This window comes from Aspergillus flavus, chromosome 1 (genome assembly GCF_009017415.1).
Source record: "Aspergillus flavus chromosome 1, complete sequence".
Taxonomy (NCBI): Eukaryota; Fungi; Ascomycota; class Eurotiomycetes; order Eurotiales; family Aspergillaceae; genus Aspergillus; species Aspergillus flavus.
In genome coordinates this window covers 2,321,573-2,340,524 of record NC_092406.1, presented here as the reverse complement: position 1 = coordinate 2,340,524, position 18,952 = coordinate 2,321,573, and the positions used below count along the sequence as shown (strand labels likewise).

General features: G+C 48.5%; 6 protein-coding genes and 2 non-coding genes across 8 annotated transcripts; 3 read left to right on the top strand and 5 right to left on the bottom strand.

Annotated features, from left to right (window-relative positions):
- Nucleotides 1–324: 324 nt before the first annotated feature.
- F9C07_2249687 (uncharacterized protein) lies at nucleotides 325–6,011 on the bottom strand (the record flags this gene model as incomplete). The annotated part of the gene is made up of 5 exons (XM_041288565.2): nucleotides 3,220–6,011; nucleotides 3,123–3,160; nucleotides 1,707–1,938; nucleotides 1,446–1,649; nucleotides 325–1,386 (listed from the first exon to the last, which is right to left on the bottom strand). Exons 1-5 carry the CDS (start codon nucleotides 4,219–4,221, stop codon nucleotides 325–327), a joined length of 2,538 nt encoding a protein of 845 aa, XP_041141067.2. The 5' UTR covers nucleotides 4,222–6,011.
- A 655-nt stretch (nucleotides 6,012–6,666) lies between these two features.
- F9C07_860 (TPR domain protein) lies at nucleotides 6,667–8,400 on the bottom strand (the record flags this gene model as incomplete). The annotated part of the gene is made up of 1 exon (XM_041284208.1): nucleotides 6,667–8,400. One exon carries the CDS (start codon nucleotides 8,398–8,400, stop codon nucleotides 6,667–6,669), a length of 1,734 nt encoding a protein of 577 aa, XP_041141069.1.
- A 304-nt stretch (nucleotides 8,401–8,704) lies between these two features.
- On the bottom strand, nucleotides 8,705–11,738 carry F9C07_1056132 (Zn(II)2Cys6 transcription factor). Its single transcript, XM_041288567.2, has 8 exons — nucleotides 11,245–11,738; nucleotides 11,135–11,180; nucleotides 10,800–11,083; nucleotides 10,164–10,725; nucleotides 10,069–10,107; nucleotides 9,929–9,997; nucleotides 9,628–9,875; nucleotides 8,705–9,541 (listed from the first exon to the last, which is right to left on the bottom strand). Exons 1-8 carry the CDS (start codon nucleotides 11,286–11,288, stop codon nucleotides 8,944–8,946), a joined length of 1,890 nt encoding a protein of 629 aa, XP_041141070.1. The 5' UTR covers nucleotides 11,289–11,738; the 3' UTR covers nucleotides 8,705–8,943.
- Nucleotides 11,739–11,751: 13 nt separating this feature from the next.
- Nucleotides 11,752–13,581, top strand: F9C07_2279205 (putative 2-nitropropane dioxygenase precursor). Its single transcript, XM_041284201.2, has one exon. It carries the CDS (start codon nucleotides 12,044–12,046, stop codon nucleotides 13,100–13,102), a length of 1,059 nt encoding a protein of 352 aa, XP_041141071.1. The 5' UTR covers nucleotides 11,752–12,043; the 3' UTR covers nucleotides 13,103–13,581.
- Nucleotides 13,550–13,633, bottom strand: F9C07_t40. Its single transcript has one exon. It is a non-coding gene; the product is annotated as a tRNA-Gln (tRNA).
- Nucleotides 13,634–14,022: 389 nt separating this feature from the next.
- F9C07_t69 lies at nucleotides 14,023–14,106 on the top strand. Its single transcript has one exon. It is a non-coding gene; the product is annotated as a tRNA-Gln (tRNA).
- A 1,390-nt stretch (nucleotides 14,107–15,496) lies between these two features.
- Nucleotides 15,497–17,230, top strand: F9C07_857 (TPR domain protein; the record flags this gene model as incomplete). Its single annotated transcript, XM_041284202.1, has 1 exon — nucleotides 15,497–17,230. One exon carries the CDS (start codon nucleotides 15,497–15,499, stop codon nucleotides 17,228–17,230), a length of 1,734 nt encoding a protein of 577 aa, XP_041141072.1.
- A 341-nt stretch (nucleotides 17,231–17,571) lies between these two features.
- On the bottom strand, nucleotides 17,572–18,761 carry F9C07_856 (putative ARP2/3 complex 34 kDa subunit; the record flags this gene model as incomplete). Its single annotated transcript, XM_041288569.1, has 5 exons — nucleotides 17,572–17,651; nucleotides 17,704–17,752; nucleotides 17,806–17,906; nucleotides 17,957–18,627; nucleotides 18,700–18,761. 5 exons carry the CDS (start codon nucleotides 18,759–18,761, stop codon nucleotides 17,572–17,574), a joined length of 963 nt encoding a protein of 320 aa, XP_041141073.1.
- Between the last annotated feature and the right edge of the window lie 191 nt (nucleotides 18,762–18,952).

The following is an 18,952-nucleotide window of genomic DNA, read 5'->3' as shown; positions in this document are numbered from 1 at the left end:
ATTATTAGTTCTGTCAAAAGTCTGGCTTTCTGTTGGTGTTGGGACGTATTTTATTTCCTTACATGTTCCGAGTGTTACCGCGTACATTACATCATAGAGCAAGGTACGGTCAAGGTATCAGCGCATCAGATTACAAGAATAGTATCTTTGGGGCAAATGGGGGCCGCTAAAGCAGCTTATAGCTAGTTACATATCCCTGATCGTCATCAATGGTGTCGAATGATTCTGTGAGTCACCCTACGATCCCCCAATCCGTAGTAGAGCCTGGCCTCATATCATCCCATATCCCCTCTTCGTTTCCCCCCCTGAAACAATCAATGAGTATCATCCCATATCAAAACTTCGATCCTCACTCGAAGACTTCACCCCATTAGTCTTTAGAGGCGTTCGCCGCTGGGCTTCGATCTCACTGTCCACTAGTGTAAACGCCCGGTCCAGCTCCAGCGCGATCTCAATATCATCAATATCCCGTTTGATCAATGAAGCACATTCGAAGATCGCCTTTGCAAGGCTGCCACATCGTGTAGCGAAGTCGCGTGTTCCCGGAGCCTTGCGACGCTTCGCCAGCATTATCTGCATCATACGGTCTGCGCAGGGGCAGGGACGTTCGGGATCCGACGTACATTCCCAGGAACAGATGCACGATGAGCGACAAACGCATTTTCTCTCTTTCATGTAATCGCTCGGGCGACGTCGCTCGTCCACGCGCCTGACGTCTCCGATGCCTTTACCTTCCATCTTGGCTAAAGCCGACTGACGATGGTCCTTGACGAGCTCACGCTCCCAAAGTCCCGGATCGACACTGTTGCGGTCAATGAATGGAAGATCGAAACCACTAAATGACAGCACAGCCTCCGGTTTTGGTATGAAAGAAAGGTATTTCTCAGATTGAACTGTGAGGATCTCCTCCGGCGGTATCTGGTAAAGGAACGTGTCGTGGTTCCATTTCGAACGAAATTCAGACGATGTGTCGCTCACAATCCCCATAGTGTATCGGCGGTATCCGAGTAGATCGTCGAGGAAAAAGCCTGTGCCAATCGCCCTCTCCATGGCGCGGCGGATGAATTCATCTTGATGAAATTTGATGAGATCCTCATTGACATGGTTACAAACGGTTGGCGCTTCGAGTGTGTCTTTGCAGTGCGCAAGAATTTTCAGCAAATGATCGGGCTCTGGAAGAGTAAACCCATCCTTGCGGGATGTGCGTCGGAGTTCCAGGTTAAAGTAAGTTGACAAGTCAACGTTTGCGATCTCCATTATCAGCCTCGCATATACGGAATAATAAAGGCTCTCCGCAGCCTCAATAAGATCAGTAATCGAATTGGACGTCACAATCTGTTCCGCACGTCTTATATGGGCTGGAACACTATCAGGGATGTCTTCCACCTATGGTCGCGGTTAATTCAGACACCGCGACAACGACTAGCCAGACAAATGTCCCGTACCTCAATCCCATAGTACATCAGAATTGTGACGATGATCTTGGCGACGGTGTAGACTTTGGAAAAGACCGACAGCACACTGTGGAGCCAGTCGGACGCATCGTCGTCAATCGCATCTTCGAGGGCCTTGACAGCTTCAGAAAAGATGTTCCACTCGGGAGAACTAATAGTGTAGGGAAGGGCAGGGCGCGGAATTGGCGCCATGAGCTTGCGCCTTGTCAGTTCCAACACAATGTATGTCGGGAGCCAAGACTATTGACTTACAGCGGACGAATACGAAGCTTCTGTGCTGTCGGATTGGCGAAATAGTAAGGCCTCACGTCGTCTGTTTTCTTGCTCTAAGAGAGCCTGGGAGTACATGTAAAAGCCATCGGTATGTTCACTGGCAGTGGAAGACTCGAATGACAGAAAAGTGTTGCGCTCATCAGGTCTCGATCGCGACGCTCGCTTGGGGAAGATCTTGTTCAGAGCAGAGTCCCAGAAATGGGATGCAGATCTGTATCTCTTCATGCCAGCGACTCGGTATTCTGGGAAGGTTTCATTCGGCAGTGCATCGACGTGAGATTAGGTTTGAAGATAATCATTCGAAGATGAGATGATAAAACATCCAGAAGTGGTGAAAGGAAAGACGTGGAGTGAAGGGATTCATACTCTAGACGGTGAATGAATGTCTCAAACATTGTCGGTGGAGAGGGAAAGAGAATGGTTGGTGTTACTGTCCATTTGGAGGGGTGAAAACGTGAATACGGATGGTGTGTCAGAGAAAAAAGATAACAGCTTGAATCCAGGTTCTGTGGCTGTTCATGCATCTTGTGGTGCTCGGCTTTTGCTTCCATATCGGTTGTTTCTAAGGAGTATAGATAGAAGTCGAAGGTGAGTATTGAACTTTCCAATCTTTACAATATCCAAGGAAGTCGAGAATCCCAAGCCGTCTTCATGAAACAAACAATGCCATTATCTGCTTATAGATGTTTGCCATCTCACCAACATTGGCCCCCCAGCTGTGCAACACAGCAGAACTATTATCAACCCATAGAACCTTCACGAATGTCGTACACATTATAGAGACTTTAATACACATCATACACTCTTGGTTATGCTGCTGTGTCTCCATGGGCTGATTGGATATCAGACCACTATGCTTGCCAATAGGACTACATATCTATGACTTGCCATGAGTTTCAGCCCACCGTGTAACGACTAGAAATACCGCCAACCAGTGTGGACGTTGCCACGTAGCTCATAGGTTACAATTACTCGAGTTCAACACAAAGGATTTAGTACTATAGTTTGTGCCCTCATGTAAGACGATAATAGTTGCGAACACGAGAAGAAATATCAGGCATTGATTACATTAGGGTAAAGATAGGAACAGTTCTATCGATCGATCGTCAAGAGCCATGATATCGCCAAATGAAACGCCGTGGTTCTGTGTGACCATGAATGCAACAACTCCGGGTGATGAATGCTAATGGAGAAGTGGGTATGTGTGAACAGATGGGAGAAAAAAGAAAGAACGATAACATATCATCAAGTCGTAAATACCAGAGTCAGACAGGTAAGTAACAAAACTACAAAAAGGTAGGATCAACCTCGATTGGGGTATCCTCTTCATAGTTATAGAATGGCAACGTTATATCTGGGATTTTCCAGATTAACTTGTTCGCCCGTTCAACATACTCAGACGGTATATTCATGCATTTGCTGAAAGAGAGGGACTGTGTGCTATTAGCTTCCTATTGCAACTAGTATTTATGAGGATGAAGTTGACACTCACTTTCAGATTCCTCAAGCCTCTCACCCATTCAAGACCACTATCACAGGCTTCTTTCGGGAAATCCTCATAATCATCAACGGGGTGCGTGAGAATCTCGTGGCAGTTCTCCAACCAGAAAACCTCAAGTCTATACCCCGGTGCATAACCGTTAACTGTTTCTGCCGGGTCGTCCGGATCTTCTTCGAGGCCTCCCAGCCAATTCAAGAAATCTGGCTGTGCACCGTGACAGGTTTTCAACTTCAACACCGTAAGATTAGGATTCTTCTTTACGAGCATCGTCAACTGCCACGGCGTGATACCAGAGCGCTCCAGTATCAAGGTCTGCAACCCGGAAATACCGATATTTTTATACTGTCCAATTCCAGTAAGAAGATTCCACGCAACGCTGCATGGAGCCGGATATCGCCAGGTGCTCGGCTTGATATGGCCATCTCTGATGTGTTGATGTTCAAAGCGAAGTGCAAGGTGACGCAGTCCATACCGGCATCTGGTACCTAGTGCCATTGCGCTCTCGATGTCAATGTCGTACGCCATAAACTCGAGCTTTACGAGTGATGGCCCGTACCGGTTCACTACTCTAGAAAAGATTCGGTTCTGGGTTCGAACTATGTGTTCCTGCATCACCGGCGGTTCCGTTGGATATCGGAGTTTTGCATCCTTCGTCTTACTTAGATGTTTGGAAGGTGGCGGCTGTTTTACCGGCTTGACTTTCGGCCGGATAATGGAGATAGTGTAATCCGACCCGGTCTCCCTTTCGATGGGAAAGGCTTCCCCCAGTTCTTCCCCAACTTGATCAGCCTTGATCCAGCCTGCCTGGAGACAAGATATTATAGAATGGGTTCGCTTCTCGAAGACCCCCAACCGTAGACATCGGAGGCAGAGAATGTGCGATCGGTGGTTGGTGCGACACGTCTCCCCAAAAGCAAGCACTGAATTAAAAGGTAGGTACGAAAGAATCTGAAGGACTATCTCCAAGGGGAGAGAGCTGAGTCTGTCTGACATGGTAGGCTTGTGTGGTGACTTCCAGATACCTGGGTATGACTCGAATACTTGTTCACTTGGATGATACGGAGCATTAGTCACCTAGCTTCTGCTGATCCTAGGGTTTTCCTAGTAGGCAAAAGGAAAAATAATTAAGATATTAAAGAAGGAAAAAGAAGCTGGAAGATAGGAAAGTTCGCAAGGCTGCGTTGGTCAACGACAGGAGCGTTCGAACATCGCAAAGAAATAAGTGATGAAAAATGAAGTAGGCTATAGTAGATTATTATAGGAGTACAAAGCCATTTGGTGAAGAAGACATGATCTGCCAAATGCTTCAGGTGAAGGGATATCAATTCCCTAGCATCGTATGCTTTCAAGGGATAAGAGCTTCTTAGTTGACAAGACAGCCGCGTTGCAAGGGCATGAATAAAAGTAAGAAGAAAAGTACACGGAGGATTGTACGGAGTACATATATTGAACTATGTTAAATCAGGTATTTCCGAAAGCCAAAAGGGAATCAAGGAACCATTAGAGGCATCAATGTTTATCATGGCCCCAGGGAAGAAAATGCAACTTACAGGTCAACCAATAGTGATATGGCCTGGATTGTACAACTTAATATGCCGTGTTGCAATATTGTCATTCCAAGGACGAAATCTAGTAAAGCCCAATGCCGTCCATGCAGGGAAAAAAGGTTTGATATGAGGCAGCACAAACTTGAGGGAAGTAAGTTTGAAGGGTGAATGCGCAGTGGATCAACTTCAGGTTAAGTGATGTCAAGTAGCCGCTGGGCATTGAAATCCATAGGGATAACTCGTCCCAGTCAATGGTGACCGCTCTCTACTCTGTACCGCAGGCAATTCTTATTGATGGGCTAGCCACATGAACCCCCAACTTGGCCGCATACCGTGATCGACTTGCCAAACCCCCTGCAATGTCATTCACTTCCCACCAGTGGAAATAACACCTCAAAGATCGGGTAGGAAGCAAATATGCGGAGACAGCAAATTTTAGGGCAAAGAGATTCCAAGAAAAAGTGGTGATTGGGTGCCACCAAAATTGTTCGTGGTGGTTGCGTGCTGGATAGTAGTGAACACCCTAATGGATCGGTGGATGTGGACGTACAGGAGAGTCTTTTAAAGAGGCAGAGTAACATCCTGCGAGCCTCGAGGTGGTATTTTTGATTTATTCTCTTATTTTCTTTTTCCTTTCCCCGCTAGACCCATAATTCTTTTTCTTTTTTCGCTTTTTAATAAAAAATTTACTTTTTTTTTATTAAGCTTCTTGGGACGCCAAGGAGAGCCGATCCTGACTGTCGGAATTACAAAAAGCAATTATGATGGTGTTATTGACTTTTCCCACTGTATGGAGCCCTTTGTCATCGATTAGCCAGAAGGTTCGAGTCATCCGTGTTAAGAACTCCCTTTGTCCTTTTGGACCACAAGCATTCCAGAGTTGGACAGAGCTATGCTAGACTAGGGAAAAGGATGTATCCGCCGGTCAGCCCTCCTTGCAGCGGGGGAGGTGACACACAACCAGATCCCCGGTACCATCGATCCAATTGAGACCTCCCAGCTTATCCGATATAGTAAGACGGGGTGATCATTCTGCGTATTCACTATTCACTAGTCCGTCGTACCGCCAGGGGGGTTGGTTTCACTTCCCCAATTTTCGGACGTCCCGACGATCCGTAATTGGCCCCCAAGAGGTCTTTGCTTTTCTTCTGGCTGAGAAGAGGCCCGAGCTGATTGAACCAGTTCTGCGGTTAGTGACACCGAGGGTTTGGTCAACTGCAGGGACACGAGTCATGCCCCGCGTTCTGGTCGAATCCCAAGGCTCCGTAAAGTTCAGTGCTCCCTGCAAGTTCTTCCCAGAGGGAAGGGTCGAAAAGTCCAAATGGTTTCAACGAAAGAAATCGAAGGGACAGAACTGTCAGAACATTGAGACGATCGTTACCGGCCGGATGGTTTCTGTTTGTTTGTTGGGGGCCTAGGGCAGAGTTAGACAGCGGTGAAGAAGTGATACATCACAATGGGCCTATACCCACTGCAATTTTACCTGTCGAGACACGTACTCTCTTCACTGTCCTCTTTTCGCGGTAAGCTTCGTTGCTTTTTTTTTTCTTCTCCTGTCGGGATTTGGGTCTCACCGTGGATCATCTCCCATCTATGCAGATTTCATTAATCGTCCATAGACGTCCATCAGATCAGTCTAGGATCTCTACCCGCAATAGTTTTCTTGCGCGATTTGCAGGGGTACAGTCGAGATTGGCATCGTTTCACTTCACGGGTGTTGCCTGTCCGGCACATTTTAATTAGATCAGACGGCAACTTGCAGGAGTCTTGTCCTTGGCCGAATGAAGAACAAGCACTATGTGTAACAATTATGATATTAACGTGAGTGGAATGGCAGTCGGGTCGTCTATATACATTCATGGATTTGCATGCGAATGTGCCGGTCAATCGCCTAATGACAACGACCTTTATCGCCACAACCCTTCTTAATCACCTCCGGAGCTTGCGATGTATCTAGTCTGCAGAAGCAAGATGCCTTGATAGGGACATCTGCCACAGCCAGCGCCAGCCTTAGTGTAGGCTCGATCATAGCCGCTTGTTCCGTCTTCCCCAAACGCACCAAGCATTCATGGTAGCCCTGGAGGGACCAGACATTGTTCGGATGCCGCCGGGGCCGGATGAGAGTGTTGTCCAGCCCAAGGTCAGCGCGATACACACTCTCGGCCTTCTCGATTTGGCCCTGTTCCAACATAAGGGCAGCGTAGGCATGTCGAGTAGGCTGCATCCAGGCCCAGGGTTCACTGTACGGAAGCCTATCATCCAGCTCGATCGATTTGCGCAGACTGTCGAACGCCTGCTCGTACTCCCCACGACGGTATTCAATCTCTCCATCGAGCATAGCGGACGCCACAGCCAGGAGATCGGAGCACTTGCTATTATAGGCCCGACGAGTCTCTGGCACTCGTGTCCGAGCCCTTTGGAATAATTCCCGCTCTTGCTCTGCTTCACCTACCCGTCCCGTCGCTGCATATGCGACTCCCTTGGCATAATGAACCATGGCTGTTTTGACCGTGTATAAATCTTGGTCATGGGGCAATTCCATCTGAATAATCTCCTCCCACATGCCAAAGCGTACCATGACATGCACGCGCACGGTCATGAAATTCTCCAGCCAGTCCGCCATAGGAGGGGATTTCATGCGAAGCACCTCCTCTGGAACGGACGCCTCCATACGCGCAACAGCATCCATAGCGGTTTTGAGTTTTCCAGCAAACATAGCAGCATAAATCAGCGAATGGTAATCATGAAGCCGGTAGAACGTATAAAAATTGACAGCCCCCGCACGACGCAGGAATTTATCATCGGCAAGAGTCGAGTTATAATTCGACGCAATAGAACGGCGCCAGTCACCAACCAAGATATCCAGATGAGTAGGCATATGGTGCAGATGACCAGCATCCGGAACCAGATCCCGTAAATGATCACCCGCATTCATACCCAACTCAGGGGTAGGAGACATTTCGATATAATGAATATACAGATGCAGAAGACCAGGATGTTGATAACCACCGTCTTGCTCCAATGCCCGTTCCAGCACTCGCTGCACGTCAGCTGTCGGGGCACCCTTGACAGGCTGGCCGGTAAACAGATCCCACAGGGCCCAGGGAGTCAAATTCATCAGCGCATCCGCATACAGCACTGCGATATCCAGATCGCTGCCGTACTTCTCGTACGCTGATTTCATGGCGGCAGCGTATTCTGCGCTTGGCACCGAGTAGTCCGCCAGCGGGGTTTCGCTCGGGTAGCGCAGTGTAAGGGCGTCGGCAAGTGCCTGCTCCCAGGGCAAGGCATGGACTGATAATTCCTTTGCGCGTCGCGATGCGGCAAAGGCTCGTTTTAAGCAGACAGCTAAGTCTTGGGGATCGAACCGATCCCAGCCTTTATTGTAATTGGGTCCCAGCGCATACGCCAATCCCCAGTGAGCCATTGTACATGATGGATCATGGCTAATTGCTTGTTCGAAGCAATAGGCACCTTCGAGATGATTGAAGGCGTAACACCAGGTTAAACCGCGGTTGAACCATGTTTGTGTATCTGCGCTGGTTGTAGTGATGGTGTGTCCAAATGATCCAAGATCATAATATTCAGCGCTTGCCGGTACAGGTGAATTTTCGACAGAGCCCATTATGATTTGGTGAAGAGAACGAAGGAAATAGAAGAATGAAGGGAACGAATACACTGTACAGCAAGATAGATAAGGAGGGGAGAGGGGAAACTTCGGAGCCGTTTTATAGTAGCAGTAGACACTACTCCATATCGTCATGCCACTTCTGTGCAGATTGGCGGCGTATTACTCAAGCTCATGGATCGGTGTTTGCTGGGAAATGGAGTCAGATAATGGATATGATTTGTTATGATCCCGAACTAACCGTAACCCTAAGTCCATGGATCCACATCTAAATTTAATCGCCGACTACTGAGTCAGAGCATCATTACTAAGTCCAACTAATAACTAATGCTATGTAGTTCATGCCTCTCTAAGGCTATCTGCTATAATACGCAAAACTATACTTTTGGCACTTTGTTCAGAAGAAGGCAATATTCACACACGGTCTAAATGCTATACCTACTCTTCTTGTAGCCCTTTCATCCTTACCCTGACTCTCGCCACAATACACATGCTCCCGACTCAAATCATTCAAACAAGGTGTACCGACTGGTCTGCAATTCAGGACAATGTAGCGAAACAAACCCCTTCAATTTCCTGTACCATACCAACCACACCCTCGAAAGCAACATCCGCTATCATAGACGCACTCAACGATTCAAGACCATTGCGTAGCTCCTCAACCAGCCGTTCGGCATCCTGCACCTCCGAGCCTGGCTCAGGCTGGCTCAATAGGTGATAACACGCCTGCAAGTCGCCCGAAGATAATGAGGTGCGAACTCTTCGTAGGAGCATTGTGAGAGCATAGAAGCTTTGCATCTGGCAGCAGGCCATATACGGAAGCGATCGAGGACAGAATCGAGACGTGGAGGACCTGGGTGATGCCTCGTTATCGGAAGGTGCATCGGTATAGTATAGATTTGGTGGTGTTAGGTGGCGGAAAACTCTGGACACGGCGAGTGATGATTTCAGGCATATGGCTGCGGACTCCTGCTCGGTGAAGGGGAATGTCGAGTGGATTTTGGTTATCCGACTCGGGGAGAGGGGGTGTGAGGAGTTTAGGAAGTCGATACGGTTGATCGAGGTGAGGCCACAGTGTTCACCTAGGAATAAGGGGTGATCTAGGAAGGCTCTGAAGCGATGCAATCTTATTCGAGCGCTGCAGATAGAAGAGTTAGAATGCCAATTGCTTGTGTTGATGAAGCGTTATTTGTGTGTTGGGGCGAAGATAGGTAAGGATCTCACCTGTGAATTATCGCACTTGCAATTGCCCATAGGTTTCGAGGAGCAAAACATTCAGCTCCTTGCCGATTTGTCACACATCGATATCGATCGGACTCAGCGGCGATTGATGATATCCGAGAGTTGAGCTCGCGAATACGATCAATTAGGGTGGGTGATTGACTAGATCTACTGTCTTCTTTCTCAAGCTCCTTTGCTAGGTTGCATGTTTGGAGAAGTGTATCTTGTGCTTTTGCCAATAATGGCCAGGGCTGATGTACGCGTAAGCCGAGTATTAGGGATTAGGGCTAAGTGGGGAACATACTTCAAGACAGCCACGGAATACTGGGTACGGTGTGCTGATCCGAGGGTCGTCGATGAGGATGATAGGGCTCTGGCTTAAGTTAGTTGAATGCTGATGAGTTAAGGGCGAAGATGGTCAGTTTCCATACTCATGTAACTTACCGAATTACTGAGAATCGAAGAATGATAACTGAGAAACATCTGCAACAAGCAATCAATCGATAATGTAAAACGGATGTCAGGGCGGGTAAGCTGACCGTCATCCACCAGGCTCGACTTTGTGCATCTGAACAGCCTGGCTCGTCCGGGTCGGCAGTGTGTAGTGACAGATCCACCGCTGTTGTCAATGCCTGGTTGGTTCGAGCGCGCATCTTCGAGAAATTGCCCCGCTGGCAAAGCTCGTACATGCCGAGCAATACAAGAGCCAATATCGATTCCAGCTTCCACGGGAGGTCGGGGTGCAGCGAGCTCCACCGGGTCGGACCTCCAGCTGTACTAGTAAGGCGCGTTGCCGGCTCGGGAAGGTCACTCCAGTTCTCAATGCTGCTCATTGCTGCATTTGCATAGAGTTCAGCGTATGACCGACGCGCACTGGCTGCGGTTTCCGACATGGAATGTGGATCTTCTGGCAGAGGAAACAGTACGAGGATCGCGGACAAAGCCAACGCAAAGGGAGAAGTTGGCCAGTAAGGTAAGAATGTCTGATTTGCTTGGACGGTTCTCAACGAGATCGCAAACGGGCGGTCCTCATATTGGGCAACCGCCGGTGGGGGCAACACCGGAAAGTATGGATGGATAAAGACATAGTAGGCATTGATCCTAGAGCCACAAGGTACTATATCAGTTGTGGCCAGATCAAAAACTATGTATGAACGGTTTCAGCTTCAACATACAGATCCGCCTCACATCCATATGCTCTTATTGCAAGTGACCCCAACTCGAAAGCAGGGTTGCTGTTTTCATCTGATGTGAGATCACCAACAGATAAATCTCTGACATCTTGGATGTTGGCCAATGCATAGGGAAGACCTTGGGTTTCTATTGGGTCCAATGACAAAAATGGGGATGGCGTATTGGTTGCAGCAATGGCACGCTTCTTTGCCTTAAATGCATTCCCTTTGCGCGCCCCGCCTCGTCGACTGGGGCGGTAGCGACACTCCCGGCGATTGTTATAACACTGTTATTCTCTACGTTAAGCCTGTTGATAAATGAGTGCGATCCCTCTTACATTGGTGCAAGGATTCTGTCCATCACAGCGAGTCTTGATGGCACGGCTATGCAAATCGTCAGTTCGATCAAGAAAGCTGAATATAACAAGATCAACGATGGCTGACCCACCATGGCAGACATGCCAGTTTCACAGGAGCCTTTATCGGGAGCATCGGAATGGTCCACCTAGGCAGGTGTGTAACCTCCCTTGCGTATAGCAACAGCAGCTTTTATTCTTGGGTCTTGGAAAGCCCAATCCCCACCTATCGTTTGAGGTTCTATTGAGCGGGATTGCGCAGTCGCCGATGGAGGAGCATGTCAAAATCAAGGTGGAGCAATGGATGAGAATGAAATGAATGATCTTATTCCTGAGACCAGTAGTAACATCGTAGTTTCTTTCAATCAATTTTCAAAGCTGCGATAAGACACTGTAAGCGTACAAACTAACAAACTACAAGACTCTCCACCATTTTTCTCCACTCGCATCCACCGTGAACCCTAAATTCGGCGACCCGGTCTTTGATCGACTTGGCGGGGAGGCAAACGCCGGCTTTCAAACGCCCTCCGGCGACAGCTCACTTTAAGCATTATTCTTGATATTAAGTAGTTGGGATATATCTATTACTAAGCCTGCTATGGTGTGATTGCTTTTGGAATACCAGCTTATGTGACTTGGGGTATATAATATATTACTATATGCTTCAGTCGTACCTAACTTGGACATCAATGGATATATATACTACTAGCTGGCTTCTCCGATGATACATGATAAGCTGTATGCGAACGCCTTCAAAGAATCAAGAAAAGGAAAGAACAACGAAAATACAATTGATTGCAAATTAAATGCACAAACATCCTCGCTATACCCACCTTGATCATCATCACCACCTCCAACACACTAAAAACAACTAAAAAGAGAAAAAAAAAAATGTCAAACATCCACAAACTCAAGCGAGCCCTGCCCTGGGTCCAAACCCCAATACTCATAAACGCTCCGATGAGTGGCGCTGCAACCAGCGACCTCGCAGTAGCCGTCTCCCGCGCAGGCGGCCTGGGACAGATCGGCTTCCTAGACAGCAAGCGCTCCCTAGCAGGGCAACTCGAACGAGCCAAGCATGAATTACATGATATCATGAACGCACAAAAAGATATCCCGGAGCCTGTACTTCCCATCGGTGTTGGGATGATAGTCTTCGGTTCCCCGGTTGCGCATTGGCTCTCGCTGTTTTCCAAGTACAAACCGGCTGTAGTCTGGTTGTCGTTCGCTACGACAGCCGAATTCAAGGTCTGGGCGGAGGGGATCCGGAAGGCATCGCCGTACACCCAGGTCTGGATTCAAGTAGGCAGTGTAAGTGCCGCGGTGGAAGCTGCTCAGGCTTGTCGTCCGGATGCCCTGGTGCTCCAGGGGAGTGATGCCGGTGGACATGGACATGCGCTTGGAGCGAGTGTTATCTCGCTATTACCTGAAGTGGCGGATGTGTTGCGGGATCGGGGTCTTGATGATGTTTCACTCATTGCGGCTGGGGGTATTGTGGATGGGAGAGGTGTTTCTGCTGCGATTATGCTCGGTGCTGCGGGGGTGGTGATGGGGACGCGGTTTCTCGGGGCTGAAGAGACAAAGTTGCCGCGTCAGTTTCGGGAAGCGGTTTTTGATGCTTCGGATGGCGGACAAGCTACCGTCAGATCGAGGGTCTTTGATGAGATGTGGGGACCTAGTCCTTGGCCAGAGGTGTATGATGGACGGTGCCTGAGAAATAGCAGTTATGAGTATGTCAAGAGAGGGATGAGTATGAGTGACATGCGGCTACAGTTACACCGGGATCTTCAGGGAACTCAGGGCCAGCAGCTCGATTTCAAGGAAACTGTCACAGTTTGGGCTGGCACGGGTGTAGGTATGGTCAAGAAGAGCGACAGGGCAGCTGATATCGTTGAGCAAGTGCAGTGTGAGGCACGGAGAAGACTGCAAGATGCAAGTTCTTGGCTCTAAAGAAGAGTGTTTATATACCCCTCACTATCCGCCATTGCGCGTTGATTCTTAGTGTAGCAAGACGAAGAGAGGACGCATAGATGACACGCCCAAGATCTATAGTTCTTATCGGCTTTCGCAAACCCAATAGACTATTAGTCATTCTACCAAAGAAACAGCCGTTGTTGACCTTTACCCACCCAGAGTTATCAATAAACTAAATTCAATCACCCAGGGAGGTGCTGCACCTATCTCTTTGCAGCCTTGTGGACCTTGCTTGACCTCGATCCATCCTAGGTTTTTTGAGCGTGCCACTCCAACTAAGGCTTCGCGAAAAAGCGATCATGGTTGTCTCCGTACCGCGCGAGATGTGTTATGCTTTGGTTGATGCGAGCAAGAGATCTTGATGCTGCTGAGGATTATGCTACAACAAAATGAGCTATCCAGTAAGGATGCATGGACAAAAAAAGGTCGTGCCCGGGTTCGAACCGGGGTTATTGGAAATTAATATGATATCAAAATCCAAAGTGATAACCACTACACTACACAACCTGTGTATATATTGTATGTAGAATTAAGTGGTTACTGTAGTATGATAGCTGCCTTCCTGATGTCCTACGAACCGCTCTCCCAATCTTGGATATCAAATCAAATGCTTCACTTGTATGGAGAGTTGGATAAGAATCTGACAGAAAGCGCTATCGATTTAGCAGTTTGTTCTTTTACTTTTTTAACACTATCGCAATTTTCGCTGTGATTTTTCTTTTTTCTTCTCCTGTGTTTTATCCGTGAGTGAATGTGTTTTTAGACTGGCAGTCCAAGACATCCACCCCTACAACTAAACACAGGCCGAAGATAAATTAAGACGGGAGCCATGAAGTCTGTGAATTTATAAAACGAATGATATTAGTAAGGAAAGAAATTATAAAATTCACAGCAAAGGTTGTGTAGTGTAGTGGTTATCACTTTGGATTTTGATATCATATTAATTTCCAATAACCCCGGTTCGAACCCGGGCACGACCTTTTTTTGTCCATGCATCCTTACTGGATAGCCCTATTTTTGATCGAGCATAAACAGGACTTGTTCGGCCCGTCTGCAGATATAAACCAAGTATCTCTACCCGTCATACTTCTATGTGATTAGACTTGGTATCTACATTTACCATTAAGAATGATGAACCAATGGGTTATCAAGAGCTCGTGACCTGTTGAGATGTTGCCATTCCTGCGCGAGGAAATTTGAATTCTTGATCAAGTCCATACCGCATAATGGAGATATAATTGACAAGATCTCGATAGGGCACGTATTATACGGATTGAAACCAAATCCGGTGTAGTTCCGGGTTACAACTAATGATTCAGTGAAAGATTATCTTCTCTGTCATTGTTGCTGCATTTACTAGCTTCGATGCCGCAGGCGAAGTCATCAAAGAAGGGCTCAAGTAATAAGAATATCTGCACCACTCGCTAGGAAGATTCTAGCCTTGAACGACTTCTGCATAGTAATACTAGTGAAGTCAGTACCTTAGGGCTTCGCCCCCGCTTTCAAGTCCAGACATCCCATGACCGAACCCCGTGTGCGCTAGTCTCCTGGCTGGGTGTGGCTGCATCTGCTCTTCATACAGATGTTCAACTACATTTTAAACTGTCACATGAGCAAAGCCGATAGCACAATAGTGCTTAAGGGACCCATACTATATAAATAGTGCAGTCTTTCCGCTACTTGCCAGCCAGATGTTCCACAATCGGTTGGGAGTAGTGTATGTGACCATGCTTTTGACAGCGCTCAGCGTGTGCATGATCCCTGTTCCTGTCTGTTTCAAGTACTACGAGGGTCATACTCGAGCTTGGTCAAAAGACAAAGTACCCTGATCGGTGCGACGAGAAGAAATGCCCTTGCAAGGAAGGATGGTCTCGAGAGCAATCTTGCCATAAAACATGAGTCACGGTTGACGTCTGTCTCGCCATTGAAATCATGTTTGGGTACTCTCCCTTCGTCACTTGAGCAGGCTGTATCGTAGAGCATCCTAGATAGCGAATGATCTATGAAGTACATATCTTTATCCCTGGCTATTGTCCGGTTCTGTTCAGACGCCGAGCGGACCCACCATCACATCGGCCTTTGAATGACAGCAAACAACCTATAGTTTGAATTCAGGGTACATCAATATTAATATTAATAATGTTACTAGTAGTGACTAATGTGATGTAGCCACAGCTTGTAGATAACAGTGAGGGGTACTTAAATCGGGCACTGTGATGCACTTGTGGTCTGGAGATATATATATGAGACGCACGGGCGAGGTCCAACTTAAATAACCCTCGACGGTATCTACGTAAAACGACATAATTTCCCACTTACCTCTGACAAACAGAATATTTTCACCCAACTCTACAGTACCCCCGGAGAACGATGTCAACTGAACAGGCCGCCGTGCAGCCCATCGACCCAATCGCCGAGTACTACGATCTAGGATCCTTTAGACGAACAATTACCACCAAGAGCCCTGAAGCCCAAGAATGGTTCAACAGAGGCCTGATTTGGAGTTATTCTTTCAACCATGATGAGGCCAAGCGCTGTTTCATGCAGGCTATTGCCCATGATCCATCCTGTGCTATGTCATTCTGGGGTTTAGCCTACGCCACAGGTCCCAACTACAACAAATCCTGGCGACTTTTCGACCCCCGCGACCTCGAGGACAGCTTGAAGATATGCTACAATGCCTCCCGAAAGGCCAAGGAGCTGCTGAGCAGTACCACCGTGACACCAGTAGAACAGGCTCTCATCAATGCAATCCAAGCTCGCTTTCCAGCCGACCATCCGGCCTCCTATGATTTCCCCACCGTGGATAAAGCTTACGCCAACGCCATGAAGGAAGTTTACCAACACTTCGGAGACGATGACCTTGAGGTAGTCACCCTCTACGCCGACGCATTAATGCACACAGCCCTTCGGAAGATGTTCCACGTACAAAGTGGTCTGCCCATTGCAGGTTCACCCGTCCACGAAGTACGAGCCGTATTCGACCTGGGTCTACGACACCCCAGCGCAGACAAGCACCCAGGCCTTATCCATTTCTGGATCCATTATCTAGAGATGTCTGCCACACCGGCCGTCGCCCTTCCCGCTGCTGACCGGCTTCGTCATCTCGTCCCGGACGCCGGTCATATACACCACATGCCTACACACCTCGACGTCCTGGTCGGCGACTACCGACGCTCTATAGACTCAAACACAGCTGCTGTCCTCGCAGACGAGAAATATCTCGCCAAAAATGGTGCAAAGAACTTCTACAGCTTCTATCGTCTACACAACTACCACTCCCTAGTGTACGCGGCCATGCTGGCAGGCCAGTCAAAAGTGGCTCTCAGGACCCTCGACCAAATGGAATCTTCGCTCACAGACGACGTGCTCCGTGTTAAGACCCCGCCACTAGCAGACTGGCTGGAATTCTTCAAAGCAGTTCGCATACACGTTTACATCCGCTTCGGACTCTGGGACGAGATCAAGAATCTCCCCCTTCCCCACGACCAAGACCTATACTGTGTTACTACCACAATGACGCACTATGGCAAGGGCATAGCCTGGGCCGCAACAGGCAATATCCCTGAAGCCGACAAGGAGCGTGAGCTATATCACGCAGCCGCGGAACGGGTCCCACCGACAAGGAAAGATTTTCCAAACCTGATTTCCGATGTGCTGAAAGTAGCGACGGCCATGCTGGACGGGGAAATCGAGTATAGACGAGGCAACTACCACCGTGCGTTTGAGTCTCTGCGCGAGGCTATTCATCACGACGATTCGCTGATGTATACCGAGCCGTGGGGGTGGATGCTTCCCACGCGCCATGCGTATGCGGCCTTGATGTTGGAGCAAGGCCATGTGGAAGAGGCTGCTACTGCTTATGCGCAGGATTTGGGATTGGATGATGCGCTTACGCGGGCTCATCAGCATCCGAATAATGTCTGGGCTTTGCATGGGTATCATGAGTGTTTGGTGAGATTGGGACGGAAAGCTGAGGCGAGGATTATCAAGCAGCAGCTTGATGTCGCTCTATCTGTTGCTGATATCCAGATTACGTCGTCTTGCTTTTGTAGGTTGGGTGTTCCGGGTGCGAAGGAGGAGGTTCCGGCATGTCATAGGTAGTGTATGTCCATATCTTGCGGGGTGTATATGGATGCCAGAGTTGTGTATATAGCACTGAAAGTAGGGAATGAACTGCGTTGAGGATGGTTTCGAAGTAAGCGTTGGGACAGTAATTGTATGCACACATGCGAAGATATCCCAGGCTGTAGTCAGCTCTCATCTGAGTTATGGTTAATTGTGCTCGTGGATCTCTTTCAGGCTAACGGTATGTTATATAGTTAGGCGAAAGGCGAAGAAAGAAAAAAGTGTTTTGCTGCAGTCTATACATTCTGAATAAATCACATTGCGGCTTGCTGTTGCACCTCCGGCTCCTCTGCCTAGAAACAAAATATACAATACGCCTAACTCTGGATCCGGAATGTCCGGCCACTGGCCGTCTTTCTTTCCCGCTCCTCGTTCTCTGGCCGAGCTCTGTTGAGCACTATTATGGGTCAGTATCCAGTAGCTCAGCAACGATAATTGTCCCCACTCACCCTGGAGGAAGTCGGCTGTCCTCTTGCGCATACGGGTGTGGATGTATGCCTGTGGAAGTAAGTAAATAGTCTGATACTTGTACCGATAGCATGGGAGGGTACCTTGGAGGCCTTAATGTGGTAATGGAAGTAATCCCGGAAGATTTGAATGTGGGAGATGTTTTCGTAGCGGCGCTGAGGGGTCAAGTGACGGGGGAAGAGAACTGTATGCCGTCAGTACTTGCGACAGTTGGGCAGAACCCGGGTGTATTACCGAAAGTGACGTAGCTGGTCTGGCCCTCTGTGCTATCCTTTAGGCCAGGGACACCGGCCAATTCAAGCGGGGGGTCGTTCCGGAAGAGGACTTGAGGGGCATTTTGCAGAGTCAAGGCACGGCGTCTGGCGTCGACAAACTCCTGGAGGAAGACCTTGCCGAAGATACGATCTGTCTCTTCACGGAAGACTGTGCTGAAGATAACTGTAACTCGGTCATGGCTGGCTTTGATGTAGATAGCTTCCTCCTCCCTATAGTGAATTGCCATGACTTCTCCTCCTTCTTTGACACCTTGTGGGGCAGCCTCCGTGCTGTATTTAGAAGCCTCTTCGGATAGCTTGGCGAATTCGTCGAAAGCTCTCTCAAATGGGGCAGCCATTGCATTCCGCTTCATCAGCGCAAGTCGCATTATGAGGTCATCTTTGGCTTCCTGTTCGGCGGGGAGGTTCTCTAAATCAATGAGGACCGAGAAGTCATAGCCGGGTTCAGGGGCGACGATGTACGGGCCGTATTCCCTCTCCAGCACCTGTTGGGCACCATATTGGACGAGCTCTCGGAAGCATTTCACGTTGATGGAAATAAGGATCTTAGTCTTAGATTCGGGGGTAGACAGATGGAAGGTAACTCCGTCGAAATCTGAGGCAATCTGGTCGATTGAGACTGGCGGGGATCTTAGGGCACCAGCAAACAGTAGTCAGTAACGGTTGCATTGCGTATACGGGGCGAGGCGGGGGAAGCTGTACCCAGAGAACCGCTCCGTCAGGAGGGCATGGATAAGAACGTTGTGGTAGTCGAGAAGAAGCATGACGGCAGGACCATAAAACCGTAGCACAATATATAAATTTTGATTTGCTCCTGCAGTGGTTAATCTCGCAGTGGTAATGCAATGATTGAATCGAATGTCTCTGCCTCGAGCTGGTACTTCGGGGAGTAGTTACGTTGGATGTTTGGGGGGGAACGGCAGGCGGTGGGGAATGCGGCCAGTGGTCTCTGTCG

Bases quoted from the DNA above. Each gene is read 5' to 3' on its own strand.
- F9C07_1056132 (XM_041288567.2), bottom strand. From the start codon at position 11,288: ATGCTCCCGATAAAGGCTCCTGTGAAACTGGCATGTCTGCCATG. The intron at 9,998-10,068 runs GTAAGTTACATG...AACTTAAGCCAG, and splicing joins CTTCGATTCTCAGTAATTCG to AGCCCTATCATCCTCATCGA. The intron at 9,542-9,627 runs GTGAGATCCTTA...TTCTATCTGCAG, and splicing joins GCAAGTGCGATAATTCACAG to CGCTCGAATAAGATTGCATC.
- F9C07_2279205 (XM_041284201.2), top strand. From the start codon at position 12,044: ATGTCAAACATCCACAAACTCAAGCGAGCCCTGCCCTGGGTCCAAACC.